The sequence below is a fragment of the Dendronephthya gigantea genome, unplaced genomic scaffold, assembly GCF_004324835.1.
Source record: "Dendronephthya gigantea isolate DGI-Jeju-01 unplaced genomic scaffold, DenGig_1.0 000021F, whole genome shotgun sequence".
In the NCBI taxonomy this organism is placed as follows: Eukaryota; Metazoa; Cnidaria; class Anthozoa; order Malacalcyonacea; family Nephtheidae; genus Dendronephthya; species Dendronephthya gigantea.
Genome location: NW_021163031.1, coordinates 1,287,689 through 1,308,583, shown reverse-complemented (window position 1 = coordinate 1,308,583; position 20,895 = coordinate 1,287,689). Strand labels below are relative to the sequence as shown.

Genomic DNA, 20,895 nt, shown 5'->3' with positions numbered 1-20,895 from the left:
ATGACTGGAGAGGCACGAGGGATCACTTGGGATAAAAAGATACCCCAAAATACCCATATTAGAATAATTTTTTTCTCAGTTCATTTTACTTGCTAAGACGAAATTACTTCAGTTTTGAGTTGCAATTAGTCGTAATTCTAAGAAACCATCATGGACCTGGTAGTTCAATAATGCCAGCCTTTTTTGCCAGGACTGATGTGAAACTTGGGTTACTTGGGCTGCCGACTATGGACATCAGAATTGTCTCAAAGACCGCGGAAGCATGTAAAAATATGAAAGTCAAGAGGGGTCTGACAAATACAGGTCATGATGTTACAAAAATCACAAATTCAAATACTGGCAGCTGGGAATTGACCATTTATCTCATAAAATAAAAAAGGACGATTTTAGTGAAGGGCAATTTTATTTTCAAAATGTATTTTCAAATTTCAATTGCGTAAACATCATTTGTCAGGGGGGGACCTCTGGTGCAGACTATAATCACTAATCAGTGACGCAAATACGCAATATGTCAGAAATATTTTCGAACTGAATCGAATATTCTATGTCTCTAATTTCGAAACACTGAATCACAGTGATCACAACTCAACTTATACTAAAAAATAGCAGAACAGTTTGCTTTTGAACAAGAACATGTAATAATTGTTTTCATACAAGGCAGCGTATGGCGACAGAATTACAGGACCCAACACAAGCCTTACCATTCGAAGTTTCGTGTATAATATTCTCTTTTATACCAGCTGAAAATCTTGTCAAGGAATGTGTTTTGGTTTGCCAGTTATGGAAGCAAATAACCGACGACAATACAACATGGCGGTTGAAATGTGAACGTACAAAACGCTACGTTAAGAAATACATGAGAAACTTTGAACCAGAAAATTGGAAAGATTATTATTATAACAACCCATACTCCAGGAATCTTTTAAAAAATCCGAATTTTAGCGATGCTTTTCCCGATATTATAAAGAAAAAACATCACGAGATCTCAGGGTGGCATGGTTACAGCGATCTTACCCAGGATCAGTGGCACAAACAGTTTGAACCATGGGAGATGATGAGTATAGGTGGGCAAGGCATACAGTTGGAGTACCCACCCATAGGGTGTGGCCCTGTGCCAAATGGGGGTAGGTATGATAATGACTGGGCTGGTTTTTGTACATTTCTTTGGCACACTATTCTTTATTTAACTTTCCTTGATTTCATAGATCTTGGTTGCATTGCAACATCATTTGGTGCAACCAAAAGATGTCAAATTGTTGATCTCTTAGCTGAAGGAGTAACAGAATACATTCTTGATGAATGCAAACTGCCAATATATGTTTGTGAATGGTTAGTAAGTTGATTTTTATGCTTAGAATAAACAATTAAGTAAGAATTATCCAAAAAAAACCATTGACAATTGTCCTTAAAACTGATCAACCTCTAGTGTTTTTCATAAGAGAAAACAAAATATAAAAGGCTATGCAATGCATTTAAATTACAAATTATTGGTTTCAGGTTCAACAACCGATTTGATTGTGGTGTAAAATACTTCTTGAAAGTTGCTCTGATGGATAGGAAAAAAAACAAGATTTCAGGATGCAAAGTGAAATTTAAAGCTGAAAGAAAAAATGGACGTAATGAATGGGATCGCTTACATCATACATTCAAAGAATATCCTTCTGGTGTTCGGTATATACAATTCAAGGATTATGGACAGGACACGCAATATTGGGCAGGTTTCTATGGTGCTAAGCTGGCTGGAGCAACTGTGAGATTTCTTCTTCAGTAGGATTCATGTGCACATGGATTTATATACAATATGAAACTTTAAGTTTATAAATATGTATTAGGTAACACATAATATTCTTCCAGTCTCTGCTCATATTTGGATATGGACTTGTTTCAAGTCAATGGAACTAATAATATCCTTGTAAGTTTGCATGACTAATACCAATATATTCATTAGCTTTAAGTAATATAATTACATTTTAATTGCATTGATGACTGATGAAGGCCAAGGTTAAGTGACCAAAAACTTTGCAGTGAATTTATGATATACCTTCAAACTAAAAATGATATTGAATAGAAACTCTTACAGAACATACTAATGTAATAAAACTATTTAATAGAATATGAGTATTTTTCTAGAGTACCCAAAATTCTATATGCCAGCTAGACCTAGGGGGGTGGGAATTGTGAGATAGTATCTTTCTTTTTCACTTCCTGCCCACCATGGTTGCATTTTGGCCCCTTTTATTCCTACTTATACCCCTGGTATATTTTGTTCAGAGATACTTTCTCTGTGATTTTTCCAGTGATTTGATTTTTGTCATTTTTGCCGTGAGTTTGACAAATATTCAAATTTCCATCCAGTCATAACTATCATGCAGGTCAGTCAATGATTGATTTGTGCGCGGTGCGGAGATTGAGAACGAGATCTTTCTGGATTGTAATTTTGGAAATTTCATATTTTCAACTTGTAGTTTTGCCAAAGCTGAAAATTTCTGGGTTTTGTGCAAATAGATCGAACTCTTTCCGCTTCAGAAAGGATGGGGAGAAAGCGAAAAGTTTTGTGCTGTTTCAAGGGTTATTGGATGGAGTAAAGAAGTTGAAATATATTTCATTCAAATTTTGGTCAAAGTGTAGACAGTGGAGTAACAGTCTGCAGAGTTGTAACCGAGGTTACAGCTTGTATTTGGGAAGAAAAAAGAGTCTATATCGAAAGTTATGCAGCCGAAGTTTATCTGAGGCTATTTGGCTGCTGGAGTAGATATGTCAAGCCCAACGGTTGACAAAAGGTATAGAAGGCAGCTAGGATACAAATAGTGAAATACAAGCATTGTTGATAATACAATATTATTATAAAGTGCTTTGAGTCCTGCATTCAATAGTTTTGTCTTTTAATAAAGATGCAATAAATAGTATGATGCAATAAATACTAAACAGGATAAAAACTATTGAAATTACCTTTAGAAACAATAGAACAACAATAAATGAAAATAGACCTAAGTCAAACACAAATACAAAAGTCCAGAAAGAACCAGTTGATAGTGAACAAAAGGTAGGTATATATTTTAACCCTGGTGGTGTTGGTATGTCAACCATTTAATCATTTGTGCATCTGACTTGTAAAAGTTGTAGAAACGCACTTGTTAGTGGAAGTTGCTGATGGCCAGGAAATATGAGTTCATGCAATGCCTTAGAGTGTCTATAATTTTTGTAGCCAGCATCACTTCAGGATGAAAATGAAAAAGATGATGATGAACTTCAGAAAGAAGAAGAGGAAAAAATGATCCAGGAACAAGTATAATAATTTCATCACATAATCATCATTCTTGCCATCATCATTGAGATCAGTTTATAAGGTCAATAATTTTTTTAGAAACATGCTGAGGAGATAGCACAAGAAGCAACTGAACGTTTAGAGGCAAAGATGGCCATCAGGAGACAAAATCTTGATGCATCACGTAAGTATTGAAACCAAGATTGAGTCTCTATTCAGCTTGATCATTGGGACGTGCCGGGGGTAAATATTATAACAGGTGCTCTTTTATTGCCCAAGCTGGGATGGATAATGAGCACTTAGCCTATTGTTATGGTTGAAGTTTCTTGAATATTGTAATTTCTTGCTTTCAACGATAGTTGAAAAACCATTCTGCTTTTTAATGTGATGTTGAAATTTGCATCACTTCTGCAAAACTTACTATCTAAAGTGGAGTACTGAAAATATCAAATTTTTTTGATAAGGTAATGCTTTGTTTTTTTTAGATAATCGACCACAAGAATCATTCTTCCGCAGTCTTGACTCAAACATTAAGAAAAATTCCTCATTCATCAAGAAACTGGTAATGCAATCAATTCCTTATGAATCAATTCCTTATGAATCAATTCCCTGAATGCTTGCCTAAACCAGCTATGTCAGCATATTAATTCTATTATTCATTTTTATTTCTTAGAAAACTATGACAGAACAGCAGAAACAATCTTTAAACCAGGAATTTAGTGGCTTAAATTTGACTAGATTTATCCAAGAAGTAGTAAGTATAGATAGATCATCATATAATGCTGAGTTTGAAATTGTGTAAAATTTAATTTCACTCCTCTATTGATTTTGGTGACTGGTAGTTAGGAACTGTTGTTTGACAGTATAAATAATTGTTACTAAAGTAAAAAAGATTACAGTAGACTTAATTATCAGATCTTTACGATTTTATACCCATATGATATATTAAGAAAATATGGTTAATCTTAAAGGTGACAGCAATTGTAGAAGGACTGCATAAATTAAAGGTTGGTACATGTGTTCTTTCAGATAAATTAGTGATAGGTTTTTGGTTGTTCATTTTTGCTTAACAATTTAAGTAAAGTACATATACTCACCCAATGCTAATTGAGTATATTTACCCAATGTTAAGTAAACATACGAAAAGAAACTTACTGACCTAAGCCTGTTTTCCACTTGGCGAATTTATTTGCACAAACAGATAAAAAGTAGGATGCGATTCTACTTTTTCGCTGCAAATTTTTCCACTGGATTTCAGATATCGCATCGCATGAATAAATTTGCCAAGTGGAGGACGGGCTTTAGTGTGGAAATAGGAGAAGCCTGTATCATATTCTTAGTTGAAAAGTAGTATACAGATTTTTATACAAGAATAGGTTTTAAAACTCAGTGTATCATCAAAGATGTCTTGAATAGGAAAAAAATCTGAGTAATAAGTAGCCATTTCTGTTAATTGTTTCATGTTTACAAGACAATAAAACATGTGGAATTACGATATTATGAGTACATAGGTTGCATGGCACTGATACACTCTTTTTGATAATTTTACTATTCAGGTGTCAGACGTGAGCATTGTAGTCCATATGTGTGGGTTGTTTCATCAACGTTATGCAGACTTTGTGGGTATCTTCATCACAGAATTAATGAAAATGTTTGAAAACTATAACTGCAAGGATGATGAAAAGGTAAGATGATGCTGGAGCAATGTTGAAAATATGTTTTATCATGCAATGATGATAAATGTCTGTTGAAATAAGCAATTTATGGACTGGTCCTACAATGAGAACTTGCTCTAGTTCCAATATTGTTTGACTGCAGTGGAAATTAAACCCAGAGCTTTTGAACAACTTGATATTTCCAACAGGTTGCAATATTTAATATTGAGTACAGTTTTGTTGTCAATCAGAAACTAATTAACCAAACTTCTATGGGGTGATCATTCATGTTAAATTGCTATTCCTTTTGTTACATGCCAAATATAAATGCTAAAAAGCTAGCAACGTATCATGTGTGACTAGAGAATCATCCACTATTAGCGTGAAAAAACAGCCAGATGTAGAAATTGAGGCCACCCATTCCTTTAAACTAGTGCTTATCCTATGTCGGAATGTTTTATTACTTTACAACATACTGCATTTCTTGCAGTAAGTCCATAATTTCTTGTCGCACTTTAAATTTTTTCAACCAACAGTCCTATGAACTCAATGTGTAAGAGATTATTTTTGACTTTTTGACAAATCTTGCTGGAAACTATCGCAGGAAACTCGGATATCCGTTGAAGATCCATGAAATTTTACTTGCTTTGTATTGGAATTATTTTAGTCCATGAATGTGAATAAGTTTCGTGTTGGTCTTCGTGTTTTGGCTGAACTTGGCCTTTATGGGATCATTGGACACAACGAGGAAGCCATTAAGTTGCTCAGCTCAACGCTTAACAATATCACCAGCTGTGATATGGTATGTTTATAGAAACGAGAGTGTTGTTTTATTAATTTCTTATTTCCTAAAATTTATACAGATAATCAGCATTTAACCAGTTGGAGCTAGAAGTCTGTGGAGAAGTCAATTTTCTGTTTTCAGTCTCATTTTATTCTATTGCTTTTAGCAAAACCATTTATATCTGCCAGTCATCTTGAGTTTTTGTCGTCACTGCGCTGAGGATGTTCTTGGAATTACCTCCAGGAAACAAAGGTTTGTCATAATGGTTACAATGAATTTCACATTGACACGTATTAGTGTGTTAAAAACCGAATTCTCATGCAATATCAATATATTATTTGTAGACTTTTGCTGCAGAAATACGATGTGAAAATACCTCATTTTGAGGTTATTCCCGCGGAAAAGCAAAATTCTATTTTCTTGATATTGAAGTCTTACTATCAATCCTTGGTCACACATCTTCTCAACGAACACGGCGACTTGCAAAAGAAAGAAACGCAAAACAAACAGATTCTTTTGGTACGATAATCATTTTGTTGTTCTTCGTTTCTCATCTTAAAGGTTTTATTTATCTTAATATCTAAAACTCAAAATTGGGCCAAAGTCCGCTTCTGCTTACGAATACATTCATCATCTCCATCGTGATCTCCCCCTGGTGTATGTGATTTAACCAAAACAGCTACCGCTAGCTATTTCCTAATTCATGCAAAGTACTTGGTTTAGTTGTTTGCGTAAAAGAATATGCCAGACAATATGCCCAATTCCTGAAGCTATTTGTGCAGCCTGAAACCAAAAAACAAGGTTTCTGTCAAGGCAGTGAAGCATCAACTCGCGTAGTCCATTGCTCGTAAATTAGCAAACTTTTTGCAGTTTTGAGAGTCGTTGGGATTACGACATATTTGGCCAATTCGGTAGATCACAAACTTCAAAGGTAGATACCTATGCATGAGGTAGCCCAGAATTTTTGCGTGTGGCTGCAATATAGAACTGCATAGTAGAGTTAAAACTGCGTAGTAGAATTAAAACCGGCAATTCGTATCGCTTTCATACGAATGTTCTTTGATGTATTATAAATATCCAAAAAAGGGGTTTTGCTTGTCTCTATTTCAGAGCAAAGGTGAATTACACGAGGAGAGAAAAGAAGCATATGAAAAATGTCAAAAATCTTATGATAAATTGCTTACCAATACATCTGCTTTGGCTGTAAGTACATGTACACTGTACCGGTATTAGTGGTTTACCATCTTAAAGAGAGTGTTCAGATGTCAGAGAACTTAAAACGTTTTTTCCGAATATAGGAAATTCTTGATCTGGATATGCCAGACTTGCCGGAAAGTGGTATGTATACTGTTCGTTTTTGTCAGGTTTATAGAGAGTGCATGAAATGTATTTATTGTAGTGATATAATTGTGAACACTAAGTTCGTTTAACCCCACTAGAATCACTACCTGAAGAAGATGGCAATGGTGGCATTAACATATTCAATCCATTTAAATTAACTGAGGTACGTCATATACATTTATTTACATCAGATGGTCGGTGTTTGAATGAGCGTCCTAGATTAGTAAACTCGTGTATTTCGTAATTATACAAGTGCTGAAGAACAAAAGAGAACTGGGAAGATCCTAGTTTACAAGACTTGATGCCAAAGATTGGCAATATTATAGATGTATCCTTCATGTCAGATGTATTCATTTTATCTTATTACAACATGTCTTCTTAGTTTACCACCACCCATTATTCTTATTAACATTAAATCTTCTCCCCTGCACATAGATAACTATCGGGTCTTAAGGCCCTGTTACACGGTGAAATTTTTCTTGCAACTTGTAATGCAATTCTTCTTTTGAGAGATGAAATTTGGCAACTACAGAATTTTTGTCTTTATTTATGCACTCCATTGCGGGTTTCTTACACCACAGTTAATAGAAATGCTGACAAGTTACACTTATTTGTGTTCTTTCATTTGCGGTAGTACGATGGAGATACAGGTTTATGGGAGGATGAAGATACAAGAACATTTTATGAAAATCTTAAAGATCTTAAATCTCTTGTGCCAAGCGTAAGTATTGTTATTTCAAAGTTTCTTCCCGAGAATTTACAGAGAGTCGCTTGGGAAGGTTGTTGGTGAAGTGAGGTTGCTGTAGCACAGTCTATGCTTCATATTTTAGATCTTGTACAAGGACAGCAGTAACACTGAAAGTGATAGTAAAACATCAACAAAAGAAGAGTTGATGAATGGTCTGGATGATGATAGTGATGTTATGATATCGGACGATGAAGATAACTTGACAGATATGACTGAAGGTAATTCACAACTGAGATTTATTCAGGTAGATGGATCTTTTTGTTTATTGTTGGCTCCATTTGTCTTATTGGACTTGGATGCATTCGTGCACTTGTGATGTTGGATAGCGGAGCGTGTATAGGAATCGTATAGGGCAGACATACGTGCCATTCCCTGCTCTTCCCGAGTTTTTTGAAAGTCCTCTTTTGAAGTTCTCACAAATTTGACCTAGCTTTCTACGTTCCCATGCAAGACTGTGTAGGAAAGTATCGCTATAAATTTCTTACTGTACGTGTTTATAGAAACAGAAGAAGATGAAGCAACGTCAGCTGATGAAAACAGCAGTGGTAGTAATCCTAGCAATGCATCTGCTGGGAAGAATAACCATTCTAACTCAAGTCAACTGGAGCAGATCGTTCAAAGGTTACCAACATGTGTCAATAGAGACTTTATTGATGATGTAAGTCCACTGCACAACATATAGAACGTAATTTTTGTACCTATCAATATGCAAGAAAAAATTCTTAAATGCTGTACCACGATCTTTAAAATGATTGAAATTTGATCAGTTCTAAATTTTTACTTGTAGCTTGCCACAGATTTTGTGATGACTTGCAATACTAAAGGCAATCGCAAAAAGCTTTGTAAAGCTTTATTTGGGGTTCCAAGAACGAGGTTTGTTCCAAGATACATGACTCCAAGTGGAGACCTTTGGTTTGCTGGCCCACCTGAGCTTCGAGCTCAACCGTGTTCAAAAATATCAACTTTTGAAAACTATTGATCTCGAAGCTCATTTAGGAAAGCATCAGACCAAAGGTGGCTGTTTGAAAGGGGGTGTGTGCTAACCACAGCGTTTAAGCAACCATTTAATAATTTAGTTGGTTCAAGCCTAGTTGGTTCCTTTAGTACTAAGAGTAACATCCTAAAATATATTTCTCCTGTACATGCAGCAACATTGGTAATAGCTACTACAACTAACAGCATATACATGGGTTAATAATTGTTTTGTGTTTCATTATGTTTATTCAGGTTTGATTTGCTGCCCTTTTATTCTCGATTGGTTGCTACTTTACATCCCTGTATGCCTGACTTGGCTGTCGATCTGTTCAGCTCGCTCAAAGCGGAATTTAAGTGGCATGTAAGTTATAATTTCTGATGGTAAATATTTCTAGTTTTAATCACTTCCAACTTGGAAACAAGCAATATGTTGATGTGGCTAACGTGTTAAATACGTTTCAAAGAGATAATTCTGATTTGCAACGAAATAGAGTTTTATACTGATTGTTACTTATTATTTTTAGGTTCGAAAGAAAGACCAAATTTATGTTGAATCAAAGGTCAAGACTGTTCGTTTTATAGGTAGGTACCTCGCTAGTCGTTGTTTATTTATGTATAGACACATGACACAGGGAAGACTGGGTCCGATTAAGGGCAGACTGGGTCCAGTTAAGGACAGACTGGGACAGAAAATAATGCGAAAAGACATGGATGGTTAAATTTGGGATTTTCGATTTAGGTGAATTAACTAAATTCGGTATGGTTCCGAAAAAGGAAACAGTTCATTGTTTGAAGGTAAGAGACTAAAGACTAGTTTCCACTCAGGAAAATTCTCCTCTGGATCGGACAGGACGGGAAAGTTTCCTTTGTATAAACGCCGCCTGGGAACTCGCCGACAAAGGAAATTTTCCTGTCCGTTCCGATCCAAAGTAGATTTTTCCTTGAGTGGAAAGTAGCCTTCAGAGTGTTTACTTCACGTCTAATAATTGCGAGATGGATTAATATACAACATGCAACGAAATGAAGCTTGATTTAACATTTTTGGACCAAAGAGATTCTCATTACATAAACATATATCTTTCACATTAGATATTACTGGATAATTTCACACATCATAATGTTGAAATGGCGTGCAGTTTGTTGGAGACGTGTGGCCGCTATCTCTTTAGATCAGCGGATTCTCACATCAAGACTAAAAACATTCTGGTAATATTTGTTGGTTGTAATTAAAACATTCGTCCTTCATAGGATATCCGTATAGCCTAATGAAGCAAGTATACTCGTATTTAGTATGACTATATAGCGCCTGGATTTAAAAAGCTCACTCCCACGACATAGAAATTGTGTTATCACTGATCAATGAGATAGTGAGATAGTCTTCTCTTAATCAATGAAAAGATTTGAGGTCGACGTTGAAAATCAAATTCACGAGTCGCTCTTCTTTATTTAGGAACAAATGATGCGCAAGAAAGCTGTTCAAAATCTTGATTCTCGTCAGAAGACAATGATTGACAATGCATTTTATTACACCAACCCACCTGATAGACCAAAGGTATAAGTTCCTCTTAGTCCAGACTTATAGTCTTTTAATCGCATTGATTGCGCGCGACGGGCTACCCTAAGTACCCTTTGAGAACGTTTCTTAGAAATAGCCACTGGTGGTATTACACGTTGACGAATAACCACTGTTGGTATATAGTGGGTGTATTCCCTGTTGTAGAAAACTACCTACTGCATGGCCAGAGTCTGGGGGACAATGAAAATTTAAATGCGGTCATATCTGATTTAAGAAGCGTTCATTAGACCATCACTACCTCGTCAGTCAGTATTGTAATGTTTATCTATGGTGTTCAAGATATACTGATGCAGTTTTCGTTCTCCAAAGGTAACTAAAAAAGAAAGACCTCCCATGCAGGAGTACGTGAGAAAATTATTATATAAAGATTTATCAAAAACAACAACAGAAAAGGTAAGCCCAGGCAGTATATTCGACTAAAATTACGTTGTTGATGAACGAACGTGTCTTAGATTAAAACAACAAGCCTGGTTAAAAATATTTCGGCAAATTTTGGAAAGTTGCTACTGTTTGACTCGAGTTAATTCCATCAATGTATAAACTATTGTCTATACACACGCAGTTCTTTCATAACTAGTTTTATACAAATACATGATGAACCACTGTTGCTGTTGCCTTTCCTTAGTTGCGCTGTTAATGATCTAGATCAAACAAAGTGAATTCTCGGTCAATTTCATGAGTTGAATAACTTCACTGACATGGTGTATTAATTTACTACAGGTCCTGCGTCAACTACGAAAATTGCCTTGGGATCAAGAGGATGTAAGGCTGAGAAAAATGATTTAATGAAACATCCATATCTTGCCGTCAGTCTTCATTTGGAAAAGATATGAAATATACATGAGAATCAAGTGCATTTTCTCTTTAGATTTGCGCCTATGTTGTTCGATGTCTCATTCGCTCTTGGAATATTAAATACAGCAACATTCATTGCGCTGCTAACTTGTTGGCGGGATTAGCTCCTTATCATGTAAGTACCACTCCTCCCTCCAAAAGTTTTGGTTCCTTCTCAATCATTTGTTCCTTGTTTTCTAGGAGTATGTGGGGATAGAAGTGGTCGATGGTGTATTAGAGGAGATACGTGTTGGAATGGAGGTATTGATGCATGATTATATGAGTTGCATGTTTCGAGATCATGATTAAGGTCATCAATAGGGCAAGGTAAAAAAAAGACTAGAAGGGGGTACATTTGCAAGGTAAAAGTTTTGGTACAGGACACGAACCTACGAGAGTTAAAACATAGAAAAAGAGAAAGTATGTACTGGTTATTGGAATGTGAAAATATTCCTCTTGTGATTAGAGATGTCTGGAAAGTATCTACTGAAAGCGAGGTTCATTAAAACGAGCTTTATTAAACCCTAACAATTGAATCTCATTTGTCTCGTTTAGATAAACATTCCAAAGATGAACCAATGTCGTATAAGTTGTGTGAAATACCTCGGGGAGCTTTATAATTATCAGTTGATTGAATCGATTGTCATCTTTACTGTTCTGTATTCCTTTATCACTTTTGGCAACTCTGATGATGGTGAGTCCCTCAAACAACTTGTCAACTGGCCGTAGCTAGAAGCATTATTGGAAGTGCATATTCATATATTCGTCTTATGCCCGACTGATTTCTTTTGTACACTATTGTTCCTATGATGTGTAAAATTAGTATAGAATATACACCCCCCCTTCCAATTTAGCGGTTTAGCTACGGCACTGGTTGTCAGCGACTCATTAGAGAAAGTAGGATAGACGAGTGTATTTCCACAATGTAGTAATTCTTACCGTCTTTCTGTAGGTTCGCCGTCCATCTTAGATCCCCCTGAACACCTTTTCCGTATCCGTCTCGTCTGTATTCTCCTTGACACGTGTGGACAGTATTTTGATCGTGGAAGTTTAAAACGTAAACTAGACTGCTTCTTAGTTTACTTTCAGGTAATTTTAGTTATGTTTTCTTTTTAATTCCAAGAATGTTAACTTATGATTAAGGAAGTACGATATTCGTACCATATACCGGGGTAACATACCGTATACGATAAACTACCATGCAAACAATAGCTATATTGTATGACAAGCCTGTTCATGCTATTAGAATGGTGCAATAACTATGACTACCTTGTTTATACAATAATATCAAAATGGTTGCTTATCATAAAAGGCCCACGTTAAACCATAATATTCCGTACCATTGTGTATGTTGGTTTCCATAATGTCTGTCAATATTCCAGGCGTACATTTGGAAAAAGAAATCAAATGGAGTTTGGAATGAAGACTGTCCATTTCCGAAGGAAGTTGAATACATGGTGGCAGATACACTGGAATCTTTACGACCCAAACTCAGACTTCATAATTCCTTGGAAGAAGCCATGAAAGCTGTGGAGGAACTGAACTTGGAATATCAACAGAAAATAGGTACGATAATGATACTATATTTGATAAAGGTATATTTGTTAAAGAGAGTTCCAGGTTTAGTGTTACCAGCAACCAGCCTGATATGGGATAACCTTGCTCGATTGATTAAGAAATAAGTTTAGAACAAACACAGCTGTTCTTTGTAAATATCAATGAGCGCTGTTTCCTCCTATTCTAGACGAGGCAGTCAAAGTCGTGGCGACGGACAACAAACCTGCGTCATCTCCAATCCAGTTGCCGCTGAACACCAACAACTGCGCGCCTGTATCCTATCCTCAGTCCCCGACCGATCGTGACGAGGAAGAGAGCGAGACTGGGGAGAGCGATATGGAAGCTGAGGAGAGAAATCCTGGGGGGGATGGAAACAAACGTAAACGAGGAGGCGATTCTTTGACTCTCGATGAAGATGAGTTGTCTGAAATTGAATCCGAGCAGGAAGGTGAAAATAAGGTAGGGAGGTTAGAATGGTTTACATTGAGGGAATACATTATTTAAAACATTTGTTTTACTTTTGAGACTTTGAAGTGCTCGAAACTTGAATCACGGTCAACTCTCTAAATATCGTCTTCATAGGTGAAAGGAATAGGTGCCCCAAAACTTGTTCCATGTGAAGAAGACACGGAGTTTCTTAATGATTTCAACAAATTGATTGTCGACGACAACCAAAGTCGTCGGACTGAAAACGTCAAAGTTCCTTCGTTTGATGTCGCCGTACCTATGCAGCTGGGAAAGAAAAAAACCGGAAACGAAGAAGGAAATCGCGTCAATTTTATGGTGATGTTAAAGAAAGGAAACAGGCAGCATTTGCGTGATCTTAAAGTTCCAATCACTTCCGATCTTGCCGCGAACATACGCGAAAAGCAACAGGAAGAACAGGCTGAACAAGAAGAAGTAAAGAGATTGGTACTAGATTATAATCAGCGTCAAGAAGAAGAGACGTACAATGGTAAGTGGTTATATCATCTGTTATATCATCTGAACCGCTGACTGAACAAAATTTGAAATACGATGTGACTCCGTTGAAAACTATCGTGATATGTGGGTCTTGTGGCTGGAATCAAGCCATAGATATGATTAAACTTTGATTACGCACTTCGGTTATTCAAAAATCAGTTTTTGACTCACCGCCATCTCTGATACTAGTTTTGGTAAAATCTTGAATACCCGGCACCTTGGTACCGTCCTGGTTTATTTGTTCAGATTAGTCCAACCTGTGGCTTCGCAATTTATATAACGGTGAACTTAAAACGCCCGGATTGTATAACCCAACTTCCAGAATTCTGTAGTTGTTTTGTCAATCCTCTTCTTTACCATCGTATTAAATTCTACATTTTGATTGTTTCGCTAGATATGTAGCGTCATGTTATATCAATTATTTCTTCTTTTAGAGCTGATGGCGCAATCACGTCAGCCGTCACCTGGAAACCGCTATCGTGGACGTCGTGAGAATAAACCGAAGCCGGCGAATAAATACCGCGAAGCAGAACAAGGATTCTTTATGAATAAGTAAGGCCTTTTTATTTTCATCTTCCCCCCCCCCCCCAGTCTCCTTAGATATGCTTTTCCATCGTCACATTTTGTCACATTTGCACATTAAGAAATTATCATTTATGTCTTCCCTGTTGTGACGTAACATAAGTGACATTACTAGATGACATGAGACGGTTGCTTGGATGTTATTGTTCGTAAACATCAGTCAAAAAATAAATTAAAGAAACAATTTTTAGTGCTTTGAAATTCAGTTGAACCTATTTTACAGCTCATAACTACATTTTTTGTTAGGTTCACAGTCTCACAGAATAGTCATCCGTATTTTAGTATTGATCAAATCAAGGTTTTTTCAATAAATATTTGTGCTCTAATTTTTCTAGGAGACGCTGAAGATTGTTGTCATGACGACAAATATGGCCAACGTGTGGTTTTGAGTCGGCCCCAGTGTCCCACATTAATGGCCATCGCATAAACCCGCGAACCTTCAAATCCCAAGAGCTTTGTCTCTTTGTTCTAACCCAGCATATTTGCTCTTTTTCGTGCCTTCTTCCAAGTCTCTTGGAATTGTTGTGCATTTTTAGTTATTTTTGTGGATAATTGTAATATTTAATGTTGATGGTGGTAGAATTAATACCTCTTTTGAAAAACCAAATTATGGATCAGGATGGATCCAAAAACCTTTTGTAGTTTCGCCAGAACGAAATATCATTTTAGTTCAAATTGATCCAGTTTTTTCTGCTGCTAAATAATATAACGGCTTTAGATTCAGGGGCCGGTTTGTATCAAGCCCGTTTAGCTTAAACGGTGGTTAAGTTCAAAATAGAAGTCATAGAAAGCAAGTCAATTGTTTTATTCAACAAGCAAACTAAATGTTTTTAACCCTAATAACTACATATTGAGTGCATAATATTCAAGTTGACTTATTTAAGAGAGATGTAAGTGTGGTATTTAATTTTGACTTATCCATCGTTTAAGCTAAACGGGCTTGATACAACCGGCCCCAGAAGTTTGAATGTTGTTATGAATCATTTTTTAAATCCGCGTGGTAGCGGCCCTATATCATATCAATATATCATATCTAGTTTTTAGAATTCCATCAGAATTCAGAAAGACAACTCCATTGTTTTTTGCGTAGCATCCATGATATGTCTGGTGACGGAGAAAATATGTAATGAGATGTAAAAAAGGGCCACGGTTAGAGCAAAAGCTGCCGAAACTAGAATTTTTTCAAGCGATGTCATCTGATTGATTCATGCGATACACTACTTTGAAGGAACTACCCAAATTCGTAGCTCATGTTTTCACCCCCTTGTGACCTCTGTTCAAGGTTGTAGATTGTTCTTCGAGAGGAACTCCGATATGAAAAGGACGTAATGCTTTTTGCCCCGGGAACTCCATAGCCAATCACGTGCGCGATAGATCACGAACTGTAGTGGTGGGTTAGTGGCAGTGGTTAGTGGTGGCTACGTCAAATTAACAATGCCCGCGAGAAGGCTTGGTTACTTGGCATTTGTATACAATACAAGAGTACAAGTTAGAGTCAAAGTTTCAAAGTGCAACAACAAATTATTTGGAGAACAACAGGTTACAAGTAACGTGAAACAAATATTCTAAAAATAATATTTGTAGTCTGTTTCAATATGTAAAGCTGTTGTTTTCTTGCCTCAGTGGAATTAAAGCCAATCCGACTTTAATCGCTATTTGGTACGGTAAAAACTGTAGAAGAATGACTTTGTACTTTGAACAGACTAACACACATCACACCTGTATACGTTTCTTATCTAAATAACTTTATATGTATACTTTATGTAAATACGTTTTTGCTGTATATTGTTGTTTACGTTGTATGGTGTACATTAATTTTTTTTACTAATGATCTTTTCATGGAGAGAGGGTCCTCAAATTCTGTTTTCCTTTGATGAAGATAAATCAGCTAATTACAGGTTGATTGTTGAGAAGATGGATAAAGTTATCCACTGGATAGTGATTATTTCGAACGTAAAAATACATAGTGTTAATTAAATGCCCAATTGTTTTTTATATCAAAGCCTGCACATTCATGGTTGTATAATAAATTTCTCTTATTAAATTAAATAGACTGATGCAAAATGAGCTCAAGTGAAGTCCATGATTTTCCATCAGAGGGACATTCTGCTGAAATCTTAAGTTCTATTAATATCTTGAGGAAGAGGAACCTCTTATGTGATGCAATCCTTTGTGTGGAAGGTCGTAATTTCCCTGTCCATCGAGTGATCCTTGCTGCATGTAGCGATTACTTTGAGGCAATGTTCACAAGTGGAATGAGTGAAAGTTCAAGCGAACAAGCAAGAATTGAGATTAAAGGATTATCAGCAAATACAATGGAAATCCTTTTGGATTTTATTTACACAGAAACTGTTAAAGTCAGTGTTGAGAATGTACAGGCATTATTGCCAGCAGCTTGTTTATTGCAGTTAAATGGTAAGGAAATCTAGCTCTCATGCATATTATGGTTGTACTATGAATAGTGTGAACAGTAATCCTGCAGTAATGGAAAACAACTTCTTCTAACCCATTCACAACATGTCTAATTCCTTTATTCTTGTTTTTTAAAAAAGGTGCAAAAAGGGCCTGTTCTGCATTTTTGGAAAGTCAACTAGATCCTGCCAACTGCCTTGGTGTAAAAAACTTTGCTGAGACCCACCACTGTGAATCATTGAGGCAAGCAGCAGAGAAGTTTATACACAAACATTTTGTTGATCTGATTAAATGTGAAGAGTTTTTGCAATTGGAGTGCAATGATATTAAAGAATTGATTCAAAATGACAATATTACGGTACTAGTGATATTTTTATATACAATACTGTTTATGGCTATATTTAGTTACAGTACACAGTCTATATTTAGTACAATTGCTAGTTAATATGAATTACAAATTTGTATGTCATTAAAAGATACCATCAGAAGAGGTTGTATATGAAGCAGTTATGATGTGGATCAAACACAATACAGAAGATCGTAAAGAATATCTGCCAAGTTTACTTGAGAATGTTCGATTGCCATTGCTCACACCACGTTATCTTACTGATGTCATTGATGATGAGGTAATTACTGTGTTAATTGTGGTATGTGCATCAACTAGATGAGTTTTAGGCCTCAGGAATGTTACTACTTTTAATAGCTTAATGGTGCAGTCTAGATTTTATTAGATGGGATGAGATAAAAGAGTGAATAGAAGACTGAAGGTGGACAAATGATTTCATCAATACTTTCTCAGCCACATAGTTCAATTTTGAGTACAAATTTCCTGATTAATTACGAATACTTCCCAGCCCCTCCCCCCTAGCTTGTTCTGTGACACCCTGTATACAGGTGTGGGTTAATATAAATAGATCAGATTTAAGTTTTCAAGAGTCGCACGTATTATTTTCAAGATATTAAACCTTCCCTTAGCTAACACAAATGATGATGTTTCTTGAGAGCAAAGAGTCGTTTTGTTTTGAAAACAGCCATCAGAAAATACGATAGAAAAAATTCGAGGGTGAAGATATAAAACGAGCGATTTTTAACTTCCCGTTCCCAGGTTTTGGTTCATCGAAGTTTTGCCTGTCGGGACTTGGTTGATGAGGCAAAGAAATACCACCTCAGACCTGAGTGTCGTATGGAAATGCAGAGTGAAAGAACGCGCGCTCGCCTGGGTACTGGACAGGTTTTGTATGTTTTGGGAGGATTTGGAGAATTGCAGACTCCAGTTGATGTCGTTGAGAGATTCGATTCCAGGACAAATAAGAGCACACTCATTCAGGTAAATAATGAAGAATTAAAAAACTGCTTTACCTCGATCTATCTTTAATCTGTCAGTCTCAATGGAATTTAGGTTGCATCCTTGACTTTTTAGAAATTATCAGGAATACGCGTGATGCATGTTACGATAACCATTTCGTTTCATTTAGTTTTCAACAGATTTAGTTATATAGCTATTGATCATGCAGTTTCTAGGTACACAATGTAGAGTTGTGTATGTAAAGGTTTCAGTCTGTTCACCTGGGCCTTCATTTATGCAATACTGATATTGTATTGATATACTGACGGAGGCTCGGGTTAACTGACGGCCGTCTGACGGAAAGCCTTGCAATGATAAATTCACAAGGATATCAAGATTATACTTGTTTGCAATTTTGAAATCATGCCGAAATTTTCCGTCTTATTAATCCTCTAAGAATGGTTGCAAACTATTCATATTGGTAACAAGGTATTGACCATAATTTTCAAGGCGATGAGGAAGAAACGTCGATACTTATGTTCCGTGTCCCTGGGCTCTAAGTTGTATGCTATTGGTGGATATGATGGCTCAGGAAGATTGAATTCAGTTGAATGTTATGACGTCACCAAACAAGAGTGGACGCCTTCTGCGTCAATGGTTCATCGTCGTGGCCTCGCTGGAGCTGCTGTTTTAAATGGTAAGTTTATCGCAAGATTTTCTTTTAGGATGTTTATCATACCTATTACAGTTCTGACATTGGTAAGTTTCACTACTTTGCCAGTGGCTTAGTGTAAGCCAGTTTTGCAACAATATCATACCCAGACCCTCATGGAAACGAGGATAGTTTTACGACAGTGCGTGAAGGTCACCAGTCTTATCCTGGAATTGCAATAACGAACATCCATCGAAAGCTCTGTGAGCGAAATCCCTGCGAGGTTGCCTAAAGCTAAGGAATATTTATTTGTAGGTAAAATCTACGTGGCTGGTGGTTTTGATGGTTCCGTGCGTCACACGAGTGTTGAGTGTTATGACCCGACTATTGATAGATGGACAATAGTTGGTGAAACTAATACTGGGAGGGAGGGAGCTGGGCTTGTAAATATGGACGAGACATTGTATTGTCTTGGGGGGTACGATGGAAATGCTATCTTAAACAGCGTAGAGCGTTTTGACCCGAGGACTGGTGATTGGTCTCCAGTCGCCACAATGAGGACCCCACGCTCAGGTAGTGTTCACCATTTAACTAAAAAAAATTGACGCCTTATCGGCCTATTTCGGAACTGGTCGTGTGTTCAATCGTGTGAGAGTGGACCCGAGTTAGTTTGTGTATAAATGAAGGACACTGTTTTAGAAAACACTGGAACATCCTTATTAACCACCAAGAAATTAGACTGTCTTAGAGTGTTCTATGTGACAGTTATATTGACATGGCCGCATAAGTAGTTACCATTATATTTATTTTACCATTACCACCAGCTATATCTCTCAACAAGAAGTCATTTTCAATGTAACTATATTCGGTTACAACAGTTTTGTGTTTAAATTAACCATGCTCTAAAGATATGAGCAACAATTAATTTTCATGAAATATTTACAGGCGCAGGGGTTGCTGGTCTTGACAGTCAATTGTACGCCATTGGTGGTTATGATGGCACACAACATCTTAACTCGACCGAGTGCTACAGCGCATGCGCTAATCGCTGGATGACGTTGAAAGACATGAAGTATAAACGTTGTTACGTTGGTAAATTTGATTTGTTTGTTTTTCTGAATTTAAGTTTCACGCGAAGAATTATTACTTTTGCTACAATATTTTATTGTTGCGCTAGTTTATTTGTCTCTCGCCTCTCGGGTTAAAGTTGCTTGTATCGTTTATTAGGTACAGCTGTATTTTGCAGTCAGCTGCATGCCATTGGAGGATACGATGGCTCAAGTTTACTCGACACCATTGAGAAGTATAATAGTATCTTGGGGGAGTGGGAGCTAGTCTCAAAACTTCAATTAAGCCGTTGTGATATGGGAGTGGCTGTTGTCATGGAAACATGATAAAAACTGCTAATATTGCTGGACACACATTTCCTGTCCAGTTAGGTTGATTTTTAGACGAAACTAAGGAAATCCTCCGTGGTCGAGATTGCGTAGAGGAAATTTAGCACTTCAGTCACAATTGGTGTAAACTTCTTGGATGTTAATCACTAAAGGCGTATGTCAATAATTCACTGAATATGTCGCTGCCGAATTTCCACTGCGGTGCTCAGCAAAGTTGTAAATAATTATTTACTGTGGCCGTTCGAATTTATATTTATTTTTGTATTGTACCTAGATAAATAAAGAATTGCTAGATTTTGACGGAGATGACGCCTTTAGAGGCGACGACAAAGCAATGCATAATATCGGAAGTTACAACTTCACTTTTGGCCTGTGTTTTATCATTGTTACGTCAGAAACCGTAGGATGTTCAGAACTGACATTGTGTTCCTCATGTGATAATTTTTTGTTCGTTGAAACCCCGCCAGTCCAATATACTGTATTTTTATTCATTTCTATTGAGGTCGAAGAATATAACACCCATGCACTGCAGATGAACTATGTCTATTACCTTTTCTTACCTTTTCTTCTCGGAATCTCAGTAAAGGTAGACAAAACATTTCTTCTTCTACTTCCTTAGTTTCATCCGAGAATTCATAAACGGATAAAGAGGAAAACAGTCTTAATATTTGTAAGACACATCACTCGACAGGGGCGTACTAAGCGGAGGAGGTTTATGACATCACGATAATCGTTTCTGAAATGCTCCAGAGTAAACAGAGATAACAGCCTTTGATGTTTGATGTTTCGTCTACGTGGCCGTGGCATTGTGCCTTTACTACCATTTGCGTTCAAGCTTGCGGCGTGCGATTTTAAAACGTACGTTTCAC

At 36.7% G+C, this 20,895-nt stretch overlaps 3 protein-coding genes across 3 annotated transcripts; all 3 read left to right on the top strand.

Moving 5' to 3' along the window:
- Positions 1 to 80: 80 nt before the first annotated feature.
- On the top strand, positions 81 to 2,078 carry LOC114521817 (F-box only protein 44-like). The gene is made up of 3 exons (XM_028542359.1): positions 81 to 1,124; positions 1,206 to 1,329; positions 1,498 to 2,078. Exons 1-3 carry the CDS (start codon positions 665 to 667, stop codon positions 1,769 to 1,771), a joined length of 858 nt encoding a protein of 285 aa, XP_028398160.1. The 5' UTR covers positions 81 to 664; the 3' UTR covers positions 1,772 to 2,078.
- Positions 2,079 to 2,430: 352 nt separating this feature from the next.
- LOC114521824 (regulator of nonsense transcripts 2-like) lies at positions 2,431 to 15,087 on the top strand. The gene is made up of 34 exons (XM_028542368.1): positions 2,431 to 2,780; positions 2,956 to 3,043; positions 3,206 to 3,286; positions 3,365 to 3,449; positions 3,751 to 3,827; positions 3,939 to 4,019; positions 4,237 to 4,272; positions 4,822 to 4,950; positions 5,588 to 5,722; positions 5,871 to 5,956; positions 6,049 to 6,223; positions 6,815 to 6,907; positions 7,003 to 7,042; positions 7,144 to 7,208; positions 7,680 to 7,766; positions 7,876 to 8,011; positions 8,294 to 8,451; positions 8,581 to 8,666; positions 9,021 to 9,129; positions 9,293 to 9,350; positions 9,508 to 9,563; positions 9,858 to 9,974; positions 10,219 to 10,320; positions 10,654 to 10,737; positions 11,065 to 11,106; positions 11,213 to 11,314; positions 11,380 to 11,439; positions 11,734 to 11,872; positions 12,131 to 12,267; positions 12,561 to 12,744; positions 12,923 to 13,194; positions 13,318 to 13,690; positions 14,133 to 14,250; positions 14,616 to 15,087. Exons 1-34 carry the CDS (start codon positions 2,755 to 2,757, stop codon positions 14,623 to 14,625), a joined length of 3,627 nt encoding a protein of 1,208 aa, XP_028398169.1. The 5' UTR covers positions 2,431 to 2,754; the 3' UTR covers positions 14,626 to 15,087.
- A 503-nt stretch (positions 15,088 to 15,590) lies between these two features.
- LOC114521958 (kelch-like protein 12) lies at positions 15,591 to 20,201 on the top strand. Its single transcript, XM_028542534.1, has 9 exons — positions 15,591 to 15,939; positions 16,333 to 16,695; positions 16,833 to 17,050; positions 17,169 to 17,318; positions 17,798 to 18,019; positions 18,488 to 18,674; positions 18,945 to 19,202; positions 19,575 to 19,721; positions 19,857 to 20,201. The coding sequence occupies exons 2-9, from the start codon at positions 16,344 to 16,346 to the stop codon at positions 20,021 to 20,023; spliced, it is 1,701 nt and encodes a 566-aa protein (XP_028398335.1). The 5' UTR covers positions 15,591 to 15,939; positions 16,333 to 16,343; the 3' UTR covers positions 20,024 to 20,201.
- Positions 20,202 to 20,895: the final 694 nt, after the last annotated feature.

Excerpts from the sequence above, each read along its gene's own strand:
- LOC114521817 (XM_028542359.1), top strand. The coding sequence starts at position 665 with ATGGCGACAGAATTACAGGACCCAACACAAGCCTTACCATTCGAAGTT. Across the intron at positions 1,125-1,205 it reads TGGCCCTGTGCCAAATGGGG|ATCTTGGTTGCATTGCAACA; the intron begins GTAGGTATGATA and ends TTGATTTCATAG. Across the intron at positions 1,330-1,497 it reads CCAATATATGTTTGTGAATG|GTTCAACAACCGATTTGATT; the intron begins GTTAGTAAGTTG and ends TATTGGTTTCAG.
- LOC114521824 (XM_028542368.1), top strand. The coding sequence starts at position 2,755 with ATGTCAAGCCCAACGGTTGACAAAAG. Across the intron at positions 9,130-9,292 it reads AAGCGGAATTTAAGTGGCAT|GTTCGAAAGAAAGACCAAAT; the intron begins GTAAGTTATAAT and ends TATTATTTTTAG. Across the intron at positions 13,195-13,317 it reads AGCAGGAAGGTGAAAATAAG|GTGAAAGGAATAGGTGCCCC; the intron begins GTAGGGAGGTTA and ends TCGTCTTCATAG.
- LOC114521958 (XM_028542534.1), top strand. The coding sequence starts at position 16,344 with ATGAGCTCAAGTGAAGTCCATGATTTTCCATCAGAGGGACATTCTGCT. Across the intron at positions 19,203-19,574 it reads AATGAGGACCCCACGCTCAG|GCGCAGGGGTTGCTGGTCTT; the intron begins GTAGTGTTCACC and ends AAATATTTACAG. Across the intron at positions 19,722-19,856 it reads GTATAAACGTTGTTACGTTG|GTACAGCTGTATTTTGCAGT; the intron begins GTAAATTTGATT and ends ATCGTTTATTAG.